A 16,612-nucleotide genomic window follows, 5' to 3' on the forward strand; every position below is an offset into this window, starting at 1 on the left:
TGTCTCTTATTTTGTTAGCACAGTTTAGGGATTAAGGGCATAGCAATCATATTCAAAATAGTTTTCTCTGAGCAACATCCAAGTGCTCAAGCCCGCACCGCGGGTTCCAGGAATTTAGCTTTGCCCAACTGCTTATAATCTCCCAGCCAGCACTGGCCAGGATGGCCTGCGCAGCTCATGAGATCAAGCCATAGGCCTACTTATGATCTTAATAAACATTTTTTCCCTTTTCTGGCCACAACTTAAGAATTTTCTTAAGGGGGCTAGAGAGATAGCTTGGCAGAGTATTCGCTGTTCTTGCAGAGGACTGGAGTCTGGGGTCCAGCACCTTCATCACCCCCCACAGTTCCCAATTCCAGGGCATCTACACCTTCTTCTGGCCTCCTTGGCATCCACACTCTAGCATCACACACAGAACCTCACAGAAATGCACATTAAATTTTTTTTTTTTTAATTAAGAACAGGAGAGACTGGGGATAGAGAGATGGCTCAGCAATTAAGAGCACTGACTGCTCTTCCAGAGGTTCTGAGTTCAAACCCCAGCAACCACATAGTGGCTCACAGCCACCTCTAATAGCATCTGATGCCCTCTTCTGGTGTGTCTGAAGACAGCTACAGTGTATTCACATACATAAAATAAATAAACAAATCTTTAAAAAGAAAATGAACTGAACTAGAGAGATGGTTTTGTGGTTAAGAGCACTGCTCTTCCATAGAACCTAGGTTCTACTGCCAGCACGTGCATAGCAGCTTGTGTGTGTGTGTGTGTGTGTGTGTGTGTGTGTGTGTGTGAGAGAGAGAGAGAGAGAGAGAAAGAGAGAGAGAGAGAGAATTGATAAGTATTGGGTATCAGTATTGTTAAGCATTTGTTGACTCAGATTGCCGTTAGTCATGCTATTCCAGAAATTTTGATTTTGAGTGTTCTCTCCAAAAATAAAATGTCACTTTCTGACTTTTTTCTTCTCTTCTCCCTTTCCTTACAATTTAGCTGTTGACAGTGTCTTGAAAAGGATGACGATAATTGGTGTTATTCTATCCTTCCGGTCATTGGCACAAGAAGCATTGAGAGATGTAAGAAACCATTTCCGCATCATCTCTTCATTTTCCAAAACCTAGAATCCACAGTTAGCAATAATAAGAGTAAATTTGCAGCTTGTGTATTAATGGTAAATAAGGTACATGTTTTGGTTTGGTATTGAGTTTGGTTAATGCACTATTCCAGCTCTGATACACATTAAAGCATCCCTTTAGAACTATGCTCAACCACTTTAATACTGAATGCATATCATTTCCATATATTTTGGCCTTTTAGAAAGACCCAATGAAAATTACTACGTTCTTATGAAAACCTGGTTTTACCGGCGGGTAGTATTTCCCACTGTGCCGTCTGCCTTGTAGCACTGACCCTGTCAGCACTGACCCCGGCCTGTATCGTCTGCCTAGGTCCTGTCCTACCACATTCCTTTCCTCGTGAGCTCCATTGAAGATTTCAAGGATCACATTCCTCGGGAAACTGATATGAAGGTAGAGTCTGTTAGAGTTTGTCGTTGTAGAATGAGATGTTCATGTTACATGAGTAAGACCTGGTAAAACCTGAACATAGCATGCCTGCCTGGGATGGATACTGTGTCTCTGAGCTCTCAGTACCAAGATATTCCCAACCATTCTGGAAACCAACCTTCTTTGATCAACTTTATGGCTATAGGGACATTAAATTTGTTAAAAATGGGCCTTTTACCCCTTCAATGTTATCACATTTTTCTTTCACATTAAGCAGAAAGATGAGTTATTATAAACTCAAGTTGTATTCAGTTTTTAAAATAGGTATTTAAAAGTCTTAAAAGATGGCTATAGTCTATTCAAAATTAGCTTTTCTCTAGCATTTTATTTTTTCCTTAATGACTATGACAGGAAATCGATAGCTTTTTTTTATTAGATGTTTTCTTTATTTACATTTCAAATGTTATCCCCTTTCCTGGTTTCCCCTACAAAAACCCCCTATCCCCTCTTCCCCCCTTCCCCCTTCCCCCTCCCCCTGCCCACCAACCCACCCACTCCTGCTTCCTGGCTCTGGCATTCCCCTATACTAGGGCCTAGAACCTTCACAGGACCAAGGGCCTCTCCTCCCTTTGATGACCGAATAGGCCATCCTCTGCTACATATGCAGCTCGAGCCATGAGTCCCACCATGTGTACTCTTTGGTTGGTGGTGTAGTCCCAGGGAGCTCTGGGGGTACTGGTTAGTTCAAATTGTTGTTCCTCCTCTGGGGCTGCAAACCTCTTCAGGTCCTTGGGTCCTTTCTCTAGCTCCTTCATTAGGGACCCTGTGCTCAGTCCAGTGGTAGGCTTCGAGGATCCACCTCTGTATTTGTCAGGTACTGGTGGAGCCTCTCTGGAGACAGCTATAACAGGCTTCTGTCAGTAAGCACTTGTTGGCAAGTTGATAGCTTTTTAAGGGTTCATAGTTAATTTGTGATCAAAACCACTGATTTAATTCCAGCTGTGATTTTGTAGTGAATTTAAATCACATGATATACAAGGAGTCACAGTTATTGCAAGTGCCCATGTTTGAGACATGATTTTGTACTTGGTTTATCATATATACATGTGTGTATCTGTCTGTCTCTCCTCTCTGTCTGTCCATCCCAGGGATCAAACACAGGTTGTCAGGCTTGGTGGCAAAAGCCTCTGTCTAATGAACCATTTTGACAGACTGCCTCGCATATCTTGACTCTTGAACAGTGTTCATGTTTCAAAATGATGTCTTTCAAACTGTAGGGTAGGATGGGGTTTGAGTGTCTTCCTGTGCATCTCAGACTGGCTGTCCACTCTAAATAATCCTCTTGCCTCTGCCTTGGCCTTCAAATGCTGGGATTACAGATTTATGCCATTGTGCTTGCCTTATTCAGATGGCTTATCTACCACTCTCTTTCCATTATCTGCCTCTCTTCATATGTGTCTTCTGACCTAACAGTGTGAGAACATTCTCTCAGGCTCCATTTACCTCTTCCTTAATTCTACTTGAAACTCTTCTGTCTCTACCTTTGGAAGTCCCGCCTGTCTGTGAGACCATTTTCTAAGAACCATTCCTAGATTCCTCAATGATAAAAAAGTTTTTTCTTAGTGCTAGTAGATAATTTTTTATTTTTCATCTGCCTATATTTATACTAGATAATAAACATCTTAAAGGCTTTGTTTCTTTTCATTTTTGGTTTTCCTATAATGCTTTATAGAAGATAGCACTTGAGAGTAATGATTGTTCTATGATTTTATGACTGAAACTATGAATAGAGCGGAAAATGAGTTTTTCTAAGTAGAAATAAAGTACAAGGTTAAACAGTTCTTATGAGCACACTGATGTTTGGGTGCTGAGAATTCTAATATAGTGCCCGAATTGAATTAATTATCCAATTCTTATTACTTAGTATAATTTTTAAATTGAGTTTTTACCAAACTTTCAATTAAAAAAATTGACTTGGTTTGAAGATCCCAAACATGATTTTTAGTAGCTTTATTCTTGTATCATAAAAGATGCTCATCTAAAGCGTACAGTTCCATGGTTTTGAATATAGTCACAGAGTCATGGCCATCACAGGTCACAATTAGTTTTAGAATAGTTTTGTCCCCAACCAAGAGCATCAGTACCCAGGGCAGGAGCTCCCCACTTTCAGCTCACTCCCCATCTTAGATGATAGCTACGTCTCTGCAGTCATCCCACTTTGAGTACTGTGTATAAATCATATAACGGAGAGTTTTTTGATTTCGATGTCTTTAACTTAGCGTGTTTTCATGGTCCACCATGTTTCAGCATGTGTTAGGTAGCACAGTAGTTTATTTTTAGTGTTTTATTGTGAGAATGTACTGGTTTGTTTATTCAGTTACCAATTACAGATGTGGGCTGTCTTTACTTTCTAGATATTGTGAATACTGCTACCTTTTTTATCCATGTTGATGTCTTTGTTCTCTTATGTAACAAATGGACTCTGGAGGAACTGTTGAGCTTTGAGGAACCACCAAACAGATGGGCTGTGGCGAGACTGTTTTATGTTGCTATCAACACTGAAGGAGGGTGCCAGGGTTTTCTCTATCCAGTCCTTGTCTTCATGCTGAGAGCCATTTTAGTAGGTGTGCAGAGGTGTCACGCTGGTTTGATTTGCATCTCCTTCTTTCACGAGGCTGCCACATGTCTATGATGTGTCTGTGTGGCTTCTTTAGAGAGAGGTTTATCTGGATCCTTTGCCCATTTTTAGACCGTGTGTCACCTGTGTATGCAGAGTGGGATCTCTCCTTTCACCTTTGCCTGGCCTGGGGGTTGAACTCCATCGCCAGGTTTATGCAGGGGAAAGTCCTTTTTCCATTGAGCTGTTACTGGCCTGCATCATTTTATTTTTGAACTATCAAGCAGTAATACATCTTCAGTAGAATCATGGTTCTGAATTCTATTTTCAGTTTCTTGGTAGTATCCAAGAATCACAAAACTCTTTCACCTCAGCGTACTTTCACCTCAGCGTACTTTCACCTCAGCGTACTTTCACCTCAGCGTACTTTCACCTCAGCGTACTTTCACCTCAGCGTACTTTCACCTCAGCGTACTTTCACCTCAGCGTACTTTCACCTCAGCGTACTTTGACTTATCTGTTTTTTCTTTTGTTTACAGTTTTGCTGTCAAACAAACAAATATTGTCTTGACAAAGGTCATCAGAATTTATGCCTGTATTTTCTTCTAAAATTTTGAAATTTTAGCTTTTACATTTATATCTTTGATGCACTTTGAAATTGAGTTGGTGTATTGTGAGCAGTGTGTGTCTCTGCAACTTAGTTCATGGTTGTTTCTATTTAAGCTTTATTATCTGTTAATATCAATGATAGCCAACTATGTATACAGGTTTTAATTAAAATACCACTCAGCATATCTTGAATGATTAAAATCTATGCATGATGCAGAAAATTATTAGAAATTGCTTTATCAGATTCTTAGGTTTTTAATTTTTTCTGTAATTAATTTGCTATGTTTATAGATCTGATTAAGCATTGAATCCCTGAAGTTTTTCATTAAGTAACTGTGGATGTAAGTACAGGTTCAGTCATACTAACTCACTTTCGGTGTTTACTCTAGCCAAGCTGAGCTGGTACTCCTTCTGCAGCCAGGCTGGACTTGAACTCTGAAGTGCAGATATTATAGGTGTGAGCCACCACAACTGGCTTTCTTTCTTTCTTTTGACTTGATATTTTACTTCCATCTTTGCAAGACGAAAAGTATCTTTAGGATGATTCTGTGGAGCTTGCCACAGAGAGGCTGCAAGCCTTGCTTGCACAGTGGGAAGTTACAAGGAGCAGGGTTGGAGCATTGTCTAGTGTGGGTTACCTGCACTGTCAACCCTGCTTCAGCCGAGCTGCTGAAATCTTCTAGTAGGTTCGTAGGCAGACTGATGTATACCATAGATATTTTCTTATGAAAGTAAACTTTCTCAGAACTTTGTTAAAATATTTATTTCTTTGTAATTCCTGTATTTTGTCAGGTTGCAATGAATGTGTATGAGCTATCCTCGGCTGCTGGATTACCTTGTGAGATTGATCCTGCCTTAGTCGTAGCTCTTTCCTCACAAAAATCAGGTAAAATGCATTCAAATATGGAGCTTTCTTATTAAAATTATAGGGCAGTCTAGGTATACATGTTGTATTTGTTTTTCAAAATGTCTTATGTTAAGCTTTATTCACTCATCCATTTATTCATTTATTCATTTATAATCTGAATACATCAGGATTCAAAAGACAAAATGCTTTGCTTTGGAGTTTTTGCTGTAGCATAGTCATTACATCCTGTCCAAGCCATACTACCAGATGAAGCTGTTAAAGTCATTTGGTGTAGATAGATACAGCAGTGCAAAGAAACAGTGCCCTTTCAGCTGTAGTGAGCTCAGGGAGAAGAGGAAGAAATGCATAATACAGACTAAGATGGAAGGACCAGTGTAATCAGAGAAAAACCAAGCACTTGGGAAAAACCTCCTAAGACAGTGAAAGCAAATCACCAACTGTGCACTGTTAGTGAGCTGTGGTGATGGGATCAGTGTCTGTGAAGTCAGTGAGTGTGAGAGAAGGGACTGGACACACTTGATATGGAACAGCTCTGCTGGAATGAAGACATAGTGCTTGTGTTGGGAAGCAGGGGTAGGCCCTACACACTCTACACTGTAGCTATACCCCAGCTTGTGGAAAGGACTTTGTGAGATGGAGAAAGAAGATGAGAACATTTGTATGCTGGTGGAAGGGAGCTGGGACTAGAAAATGGTGTCCTGTTTTAATTAGAAGAGATGTTCACCATAAAAAGTTGCTACATTATATAATACTGACCATTTAGAAACTTTTAAGACCAGTTCTTTGAAACATAGTATCAACTATGTTCCAAATCTTGGTTTCTCTACAGTGTGAATAAGGTGAGGGTTTTTTGTTGTTGTTATTGTTGATGATGTTTTTTGTTTGATTGGTTTGGTTTTGGTATTGAAATGCCTTCTCCACCCTTTTGATTTTAATTTCTTTTTAAATTTTTTCACTTACTTTATGTATATGAATATTTTGCCTGCACTTATGTGCACTGTGTACATGCCTGGTACCCAAGGAGTGAAGAAGAGGGCATCAGCCTCAGAGCTGGAATTACAGACCATCAGAAGCCATCATGTGGGTGCTGGGAACTGAACCCAGGTCCTCTGCAAGAGCAGCAGGTGCTCTTAGCCACTAAGCCCCTTTTCTACTCTTTTGAGCCAACTTGCAGTCATTGGGTTTATTAGTTTTCTTTTTAATTACACTGTTTTTCCTAATTCAAATAATATTATAAATTATTGCTTATAGGTATTTTTATGATCAACCAAAGTTTTAAAAATATACTGTGTTTTTGTTTTCCTGTGATCAATCCATAGTTTCATATAATTGCCAACTGCTGGGTAACTAGAAGTTCTCAGATGTCAGATAAGAAGCCAAGTGCTAGACAGAGCTATTTAAATATGCTAGGTATTTTATTAAAGGTTATTGTCTTATAGCTACCAAGTATGTTAGATACTTTCATTCATAACTACTTCCTTCTGTCTTCTAGAATGGAGAAATAAGTAATGCAGTCCCCTTTTCAATACTGGTAACCTTTAAGCAGTACATTTATATATTCTTAGCTATCCTAGGGAAAGAAAGGAATTGTTTTTCTTTTAGTGAATTTTCAGATAATAAATTTATAAATAGTAATATGTATGGTATTCTCATAAGTATTCATCAATTTTCAATTAGGAAATTTAAGTACAATTTATTACCTTTATTTTTTAGGTTAGATTATTAACTTTCAGATAATCTGAAGGAAAGCTTGATTTTCACTCTTTGATTTCTTCTGTAGAGAACATTAGTCCAGAGGAAGAATACAAGATCGCTTGTCTCCTGATGGTCTTTGTAGCAGTTTCCTTGCCTACACTGGCCAGCAATGTGATGTCACAGTACAGCCCTGCAATAGAAGGTACTTGGTTTACAATTGTAACAATGAAAGAACATTGGCTTTAGTGTTCCATGTATTTTTCTCTTTGGGTAATGTTCTTTTCTGATAAAATAGTGCTCAAATTCTGCCAAACAGTAGCTTTGGAGTGGGCATCCTAATTTTCTGAACTGTGAAATGTTGTGTAGGTCAGCTCAGAGGTACAGCAGAGGGTAGTGTGTGTGTTCAGACAGTGGGGTATTTTAAGGCCTGAGAGGGCTTGCCTTAAAGCAACTTAGCCCTTATCATTTACAGTTCCAAGGGGTAGGACGAAGCATCATCTCTTTCTAGAGTGTTTGCCTACTAGTGAAGTGCTGACGTGGTCATTAGTTGCATCCTTGCTGGGATATTTAAAAACACTCATGCTCATAAAATAGAAAGAGTAAGTCACTGTGGGCCCTAATTCTTAGGGTCATACTGCCATTCGTGTGGTCTGAGGAGTCACTAAAGCATGCTGTCTGTGTGTTACAATAATATTTTGTGGTCACGCAGACTACACAGCCCTGTTTGTTCTTTCCCAGGACACTGCAACAATATACATTGTTTGGCCAAAGCCATCAACCAGATTGCTGCAGCTTTGTTTACAATTCACAAAGGAAGTATTGAAGACCGACTTAAGGAATTCCTGGCGGTATGTCTAATCAAATAGCATGACATTTTACAAAGAAAACAAATAGTTATGCCTATGTTATACAACAGTAAATTCCCATTATTTTTACATTTTATTTAGTGTTCTCCAAAGACATTTTTTGTTCTTAGTTTATTAAGTATTAAATCTTGTTTCTTTTTTAATGTTTTGGTTTTAGAAAGATAGATTGCATCAAGGTTATCATTGTTTTCCCTCTAGCTTGGGGTCTTTCCTTTCAGAGCTCTGCTATGTGGCCTGTTTGCTGAAAATAATGTCTGGACTAGAGATTGTCTTCACATTCAAAAGATGGGTTTTTTTTTTTTTTCTTTCAAAGAAAGTGGAAGCCTAGAGAGCTAATGTGTCCTTTAAAAGATGCAATTTCGAAAAAACAAAACAAAAAAAGGCCAGGCAGTGGTGGCACACGCCTTTAATCCCAGCTTTTGGAAGGCAGAGGCAGGCAGATTTCTTAGTTCAAGGCCAGCCTGGTCTACAGAATGAGTTCCAGGACAGCCAGGTCTACACAGAGAAACCCTGTCTCGAAAAACCAAAATAAATAAATAAATTAAATTAAATAAAATAAAAAAGATTATTTGCCTCTCAGTTCCCAGACCTACAATGTACAGCTCATAACCACTTGTAACTCCCGTCCCAGGAACTGGCCAGCATGGGTACTACACACACACACACACACACACACACACACACACACACCACACACATTTATTCAGGTACTCACACGGAAAATAAAAATAAATATCTAAAACAGTAGCAGAGGGTATTTTTCCTTATTCCTACTTATTTGAAGAAATACTATTAATAGGTACAAAGTCAGCAATAAAAGTATGACTCACAGGGCTATGGCAGTTACGGATACTTACTGCTCTTCCAAAGGTTCAGCTCCTAGCACCCACATTAGACATCTCACACCTACCTCTGACTACAGTTCTTGGGATTTGATGCCCACTTGTACACAGAGTCATGAAGGCATATACATATGCACATAAACAAACAAACAAAACATAAAATGACATGTGGCTTGCTACCAAAAGAGAGTAATGTTAAATCTGTCATCAGACATGGTTTAGTGCAGTATTTTACCAATGCATCTTTTTCATAATTGCTTAAAGAATAGATAGTTTAAGCAAAATGAACCATAGAATATTTAGTTTTTTTCTTTGTTGAAAATCCTGTTGGTTTTTAAATATATATATATATATATATATGTGTGTGTGTGTGTGTGTGTGTGTATGTGTGTATATATATATATACATATATGTACATATATAGATGCATATATATATAAATACAACAGTTATTTAAGAAGGAACTCAAGTTTGAAAACATTATTACACTTCTGTTGTTTTCCTTTTATTTACTTTATTTGGGGAGTTAATGTCCTTAAAAATTACTATGAATACAAACCCAGATTGAAATTGCCTTATTTAGGATCTAAAAAGTACACAGTATGTTTACCTCTTATGTATAGATTATGCTTTCTGAGTTCCCCACGCCAAGAGGGTACTTGAAGCCAGGAATCATACTGAACTACATGCATCCATGCACACACGTATACCGACTATCTACAGGAAAGTATTAGAGTACAATACATTATTAATGGAAAGAATAGAAAGGTTTCACCAGTCTGCGTGCCATAATAACAGTTAGGAGAGTGAAGTCCCTCGAAATGCTTTGTTGTCTTATGTCTACCCTTCTTGTGACCCTGAGATGACACTGGTGTGTGTGAGGTAAATGGAGGTGATGATGTAGACATTGGTGGTCATTGGAGGTGGGCGTTGACTTTAGACAGTGCTTCAAGGGGAGGAGCCTCTGCTTTGGGTGATAATGATCATTAAGCCGGGAGAATATCTTGACTTGCTGCCAAGAGAGAGTAGTGTTAAGTCTACCCATCAGACATGGCTGCGTGGAGTTCTTGGACATTAGTAGCATATAACGGTGATGGCTGGGGATTCTCAACAGCCTTTAAAGAGACCTCAGAAGGATATTGTAATTAGTACTTACTGTATATGAAAACAGTGATGCAGAGGTTATAATCTTTCAGGGACCATGTGGCTGACCTCAGTGCTGTTTTCCACACAGAGACCCTACTCCATTAACCCCACCTTTAGAACCTAGGCAGCGTAGAACACTTTGGTATACTTCAGTAACATGTGCTTGGTGCTTTTGCTCTCACTTCCTCTCCTTCATACTGTCTTCTACAGCCCTTGTGTGCTTTGTGCACTGCAGCATGGTCTTCACCAAGTAGTTCAGCAGGTCCTGTCCCACCAACTTGTCTTCTTGTTTTTAAGTGGTCTTCCTGATTTTCCTGTCTATCCCCAGAAAGCCTTTAAAACAACTCATCCATCACTGTATCCATGAGTTCCTCATATCAGTTCTAGTTTTACTAATCCATTGCAGCTTTAATGAATGTTATTGTGCCCACAATAGCAGATAGTTTTCAGTAATGCATTATATCCTGGGGTTTCCTTTGATTGCTAGTTGATTACAGTTAAATACCAGGAAGGTGGATATGGCCTTAATAAACTAAATAATACTCTGGTCAGATTAAAAAATTCAGTATCACATTTTCTCCTCCCTCCCTCCCTCCCTCCCTCCCTCCCTCCCTCCCTCCCTCCCTCCCTTCCTTCTTTCATCATTATTTTTGGGATTTTTGAGACAGGGTCTCTATTGTAGTCCTAGCTGTCCTGGAACTCACTATGTAGACCAGACAGGCCTCGAACTCCCACATGCTGAGATTACAGACGTGTACCACCACACCTGGTCCAGCATTACATTTTCATTGTCTCTTTTTGCAGAAGTTCAGAGTGGTCAGATGTTGTCTGTTAGTTACAAGGCTTTTAATTCAAACCGTCTTCCAGCAATATTGCTGTCACTCACATTATAGTTTTTATTTCTGAGGACCTTGTGTCCATCACTCTGTACAGTTGGCATACACTTTGGCTGTAACCTTCAGTTTGACATGTGGCGGCAGCATTAGAATAAATTACCTTCTGCAGATAGAGTAGCTTTTCCTGAAGATTTCAGGATCTTGATAGAAACTTGTCTGCTGGGCTAGAGATAGACTGAGGCTGCCACAAGGGGACCACAGAGACCATGGGGGTGGGGAAACCCAGTTGCTAGAACATAGCCGACACTAGAGTGGGTGTTCTTTATATATTTCATGAAACATTACATTCTCATGTGAAGGAAAGACGACCTCCTCCTCCTTCAACCCCCTCCTCCCCCTCCCCTCCCCCTCCCCCTCCCCCTCCCCCTCCCCCTCCTTCTCCTCCTCCTTCTCTGTGGCTGTACCTTTGCAAGCAGCCATGCTGAGGTGTGGGCACTTGAACAGAAACACTGCGTTACCATGTCATTCAGCAGGTAACTAATGGCCAAGTAACTAACATGCAGGTATATACATAGTGTGGATGTACAGGACAGAGGGACAGCCCTGTTCCTGAGGAAGATGGAGCAGAGTCACACATAGAATGGCATGGAATTCAAAGTTAGAAACTGATTATTGGAAATTGGGAAATTCTGGAATTTTCTATTTTGCTTTCCAACCATATTTGGCCATTAAAAGCAAACTATTTATAGGGGGGGGGCTGCTGTAGAGTAGTATGGATCTTGGGAAGAGAAAACAATATGAATCATTTTAAGAAACAAACTGGAGCAAAAAGTTAGTTTTAACGAATATTTGATTACATGTATACCTTAATTGTTGATTGATGAGAGGTCTCTAGCTCATCGTACTTTACACGTTGAATAACGGAAGCTTGTTGAAGGTTGAATTGTACTGAGAATGGATGACGTGAACAGCATTTCTTTGCCAACCTCATTGATTACGTGTGTGTTCTTTTAAGCTTGCATCCTCCAGTCTACTGAAAATTGGCCAAGAGACAGATAAAACTACAACAAGAAATAGAGAATCTGTTTATTTGCTACTGGATATGGTATGTCTCATTTCAATTTAATTAACTTTTACTAATAACAAAATGTTCCAGTCCTTAGCACTCCTCTTCTTGGCAAGTGAAAGTTTTGTTGGTGTTTTGTTCTGTTTCTTTTGTGATTTTTGGTTTTTCTCCATTTCTTGTGGTCACTCCACCTAAACCATACCTTTCTAAAAATTTCTGCAAAGACTGGCATTGCTCCTTTTTAGCCATAGGTCAGTAATAGGAAGTCGTAAGACCAAAGGTGAGTGTTAACTGTAAGGATGTGCTCAGGCCTTTTATATTCCTGCTAAGCGGAGTTTAATTCTCTAGCTTGCCATGGCAGTGTCTGAGACTCTTTCTTCTTAGTTTCCTTTGCCTGTAGAGATTCTGTGTCTATCTGAAGACTCAGGAGAACTCATGACTCCATTTCTTCCCTAGATGATCTTTCCTGATCACACAGGCCTACATTAGACTTTCTTTCCTCTTGAACTCTAGAATTTACTGCTTTCTATTTAATCATAGCTGGTCTTATTTTTTACTTGACTTTCTAGCTTGATTTTGAGCTTCTTAAAATGTACCATTACATTTGTATTATGCTTGTATGTTCACTTTTATGTTTAGAGTATTGCTTAAGATGTATCTTCTATGTGTTACTATTGATTAATTGATAAACTTGAAAATATCATTTAAAAGTATTTTGATAGGCTTCACTGTAACACATTTTCATTTTAGATTCTGTGTCTGTTTCAAATGAGAAGAGCATAGAGTTGTTTTCTACCCCCATTGAGTAACTTGAATTTTGACATTTTTTTTTAACTTTTACAGATTGTACAAGAATCACCATTCCTGACAATGGATCTCTTGGAATCTTGTTTTCCTTATGTGTTGCTGAGAAATGCATACCATGCTGTCTACAAACAAAGTGTTACATCTTCTGCATAGAGTACTTACTCAAGACAAGCACGAGTTTCTGTTGCCTTGTTTTATCTGTAAACTGTGGAACTATTTTACCTTAAAGCCTGAAAACAGTTTTGTGGATGAAATTTTCTTCATGCTGTTGTATTTTCTGATCATTGGCTTCCTAATATGGTTGTACTACAGTACATTTGATTGATTTAGTTATACATTCTCAAAACTCAGTGAATTCTATGATTTTAGAGTATCATTTGTTTGACATACCATTAACACTATGTTTTTGATAACTGATAATGAAAAAACTTGCTTGTTTATTTCTGAAAAAGAATTGTATTTAGTGATTATTTTAGATAGTGATATGATAGCACCATCTGTGTGTAAATTATTTCACATAGGGAGAGTTCTGATCTGTACCTACGGTTCTTTCTGAGATCGAGACTGGATGTGCATATCGGTGATGCTTACGACTACATTTCTACTTTATTTTGAACATTTGCCAAACTAAATACCTAACACTGTTTAACCTTAGAAATGGTAGACAACTTGAGCATTGGAAGCAGATTCTGAATTTCTCAAACAGCAGCACATGCTGTTGCCTGTAGAAAGCCTACTGATAATCTCATCCCGTGCTGCCCGACTGGCATCTGCACTACCTTTACCCTGCTGTATAATAAACAACCAGACACTTGTCAACTGTTGATACAGATGGTAGTCCCGAATCACTTTTTATATGTTTTAAAATTTGAAATTCAAGTGTACCTGCCATAACATAAATAAACACTAGACTGTATCACACCTTAAATGATTTCTTTAAAATCTTTTGAAACTTATTTGACAATATGAAATTTTCAGTTTAAACTTTGTTAATTTATCAGATTTATTATTACAGAATTTTTTTTAATGTTTTGAAAAATACTTCTGGAAAAATATACTGAAATTGGTGGTGGGGGGGGGGAGAATGAGAGTGTGTGTGTGTGTGTGTGTGTGTGTGTGTGTGTGTGTGTGTTCGGTTTACTGATTGCCAAATGGAGTTGTTGAGGAATAACAAAAATGGAGTGGCCATGGAACCAGGCTGTGTTGTTACTGATGGGTCAGTGCTAGGTAGGAAGTCCACACTTGCCCTGCTTTGTGTTTGGCGTGGATGGCAGAGTGGCACATCTTGCCTTCTGATTGGTGCAAGACAGCTTCTGCTGCTCTGCATTGTATAGCACAGAGCTGCCGTTCATAGCTTCTATGTACACGGCTCACTGGGTTGAGAAATTGCTTATGAACCCATTTTTGTTTCCCTTGTTCAGATATAAAAAGTGGGGTGGGATCATAGGCCCTTTGACTCTCCTACTCCTTTTATGCAGAGTTTGTGTTTAGAACAGTAAATAGGAAATACAAAGAAAATATCTAATAAAAATTAAAAAAAAAACATTAAATAACCATTATTAAGGAATTGACATAGTTTGATAAGGATTTCTTTTTTTTTTTAGATACTATGTGCTTTTAATAGCTCATCACCTGGAATATTTCATAATCAAGAGTAAGCTAACAGGCTAACATTTAAAAATGTAGACTTTTAATAAGTGTACAGGTCAGCGTATAGGGCAGCTGACCAAGATACATAACGTAGGAGATACCAGTGACCACCTGCAGTTTCTGTACTTCATTCTGCTTACAGAATATTTATTTAAGTTGTTTCATGTATGACTTTTCATTTGACACTGTGGAAGTCCTTTATTATAAAGCTAATCCTTCTGCCTGGTGACAAGCAGCAGCCACGACGATCCCTCTGGACCCCCTCACTGAGTAAATTCCATTTCCTCTTGAGACATAGGTTTCCTTCTATGTAATGATTGTATTATTTCTGCAGTGTCTGGTGGCCCCTGATGCATCAGTAAATCTGGGGACATATTTCCTTTAGGATGCTGTGAAATGACAGAGGAGTGGGAGGGGAGCGCAGCAGATCCCAGGGCTTCTGAGACACTGAGTTTAGGGTTGTTTCTTCTGTTGGGAACTTTATTAATAGAGCATGTGGTTTCGCTACCTGCACGACCCTGGTGGTGGAAGCCATTCTCGCTGCCCATTGTGGTCCCCGACTGATAAGGATTTCTTAAGGGAAGTTGTAAAATACTATAGTTTATATTATTCTCCATGTAATTATGCTAACATTTAATGGTGTTTGTTTCAAAATATTACACTGGGCCAGAAAGATGGCTGAGCAGGTAAAGGTGCTTGCCACTGGGCCTGGTGACCTGAAATCAGTCCCTTGGAGTGCCAGCTCCCAAAGGTTGTCCTCTGACCTTCACATGGATGTGACAAACACATTCCCGCCCCCAACTAAGTAAAATAAATATCACACTGTCATCATCAGTTTGTTTCCTGCACGGCTAACTCTAGAATGTTACATCCACGTGTTCAGCCTATCATTAGGCCTAAAAGGGACAAACTGGGGTAAGTTGGCAATGTGAAGTCCCAAGGCCTAACCGTGGAGGGCTGTGCCTTGTTTCTGATTTCAGTGTGTGCCCTGCTGTCCCTGTGCACCTTCTCCTAACCTGAAGTGTGAGATGGGAGGACTCATTACTGCTATAGAAGTGTCCTGCTCCGGTTGGAGACTGGAACGCGTCGCTGGGGCTGTGCAGTGCACTCTGGAGACCAGGTTTACCCTGGGAGTGGTTGGTAGTCATTTACTTTAGATAGGCAGCGCAGCCAGATGCTCTGTGGCGGGGTGTTGAAATCACCTAGACCTGAACTGAAGATGATCAGAATAAGCTTTTAGAATTTTATACAAATAAATAATGAAATTGTTTAAAAGCTAGTTTTAGTTGTTTTTGTAATGTTTGTGTTGGATCATTCTTTCTCAGTTGGTCAGCTACTACTTTGCTTCCAAACTCATTAAACCACCCTTATAAGGAGCTATGGAATTGCTCTCAGTTCATGCTAAAGTTGCTTTATACCAACTAGTGACTAAGCTCACTTAACACATTTCCCTTCAATATAGTTCGAGTATTTGTCATTGCTACAATTTCACTGAGGCATTCTAAGCATTGTATACTTCTCAGTGTTCTCAGAAACCATGACATGCCCCTTTTCAAAATGTATTTGGGGGTGGGGGGGAGGTAGAAAAAAATGATAGTTTCATATCCACTTATCATAAAATAATATCCATAAACTTTGATATTTCTGAATATTTGTGTTTCCCAAGCTTCACATGTTGAAATGTAATCTCACTGTAAAGAGATGGGGTGGGTCTGTGGCAGGTGACCATTCCTTAAGGAAGGAGTCCCTCCTGCCTGCCGCTGTGTGAGGACACAGGAAGGCAGCCCCACCTCTGAGCCAGCGGTGGGCCTCAGCACACACCAGATCTACCAACACCTTGATCTACAGATCCCTGAACATTGGCCATCTAGTCTGAGGCATTTTGTTAAAGTGGCCCAAACAGACTGATATCCTAGTTCTGGAGATGTAACAGTGGAGCGAGCGCTGTAGCTGGCTTTCTGAATTTGCTCTTAATGTGTTATCGTTTCATGGTGAACACAGTTTCAGTAGAAAAACTCTAATGGGTATTACATAAATATAGTCTAAAGACAAAAGGGCAACAACGAAACCTCCCTTCAAGTTACAGCTATAAGCGTGTTTATTTAAAAGG

The 16,612-nt window shown here is 39.3% G+C and overlaps 1 protein-coding gene and 1 pseudogene across 4 annotated transcripts in view; one reads left to right on the forward strand and one right to left on the reverse strand.

Moving 5' to 3' along the window:
* Nucleotides 1–13,780, forward strand: part of Nckap1 (NCK associated protein 1) — an 80,704-nt gene extending 66,924 nt beyond the window's left edge. For all 4 annotated transcript variants that reach the window (XM_029474109.2, XM_029474108.2, XM_029474110.2 and 1 more), the window contains 7 exons: nt 989–1,071; nt 1,444–1,524; nt 5,519–5,612; nt 7,375–7,491; nt 8,028–8,137; nt 11,995–12,084; nt 12,889–13,780. In XM_029474109.2, the coding sequence (XP_029329969.1) occupies nt 989–1,071; nt 1,444–1,524; nt 5,519–5,612; nt 7,375–7,491; nt 8,028–8,137; nt 11,995–12,084; nt 12,889–13,005 (692 nt within the window). In that variant the 3' untranslated portion in view covers nt 13,006–13,780. The remainder of the gene's footprint in view (nt 1–988; nt 1,072–1,443; nt 1,525–5,518; nt 5,613–7,374; nt 7,492–8,027; nt 8,138–11,994; nt 12,085–12,888) is intronic.
* Nucleotides 13,781–14,711: 931 nt separating this feature from the next.
* LOC147005887 (alpha-ketoglutarate dehydrogenase component 4 pseudogene) lies at nt 14,712–15,037 on the reverse strand (annotated as a pseudogene).
* Nucleotides 15,038–16,612: the final 1,575 nt, after the last annotated feature.

Source organism: Mus caroli, unplaced genomic scaffold, assembly GCF_978045245.1.
Source record: "Mus caroli unplaced genomic scaffold, Mus_caroli_1 scaffold_2, whole genome shotgun sequence".
Taxonomy (NCBI): domain Eukaryota; kingdom Metazoa; phylum Chordata; class Mammalia; order Rodentia; family Muridae; genus Mus; species Mus caroli.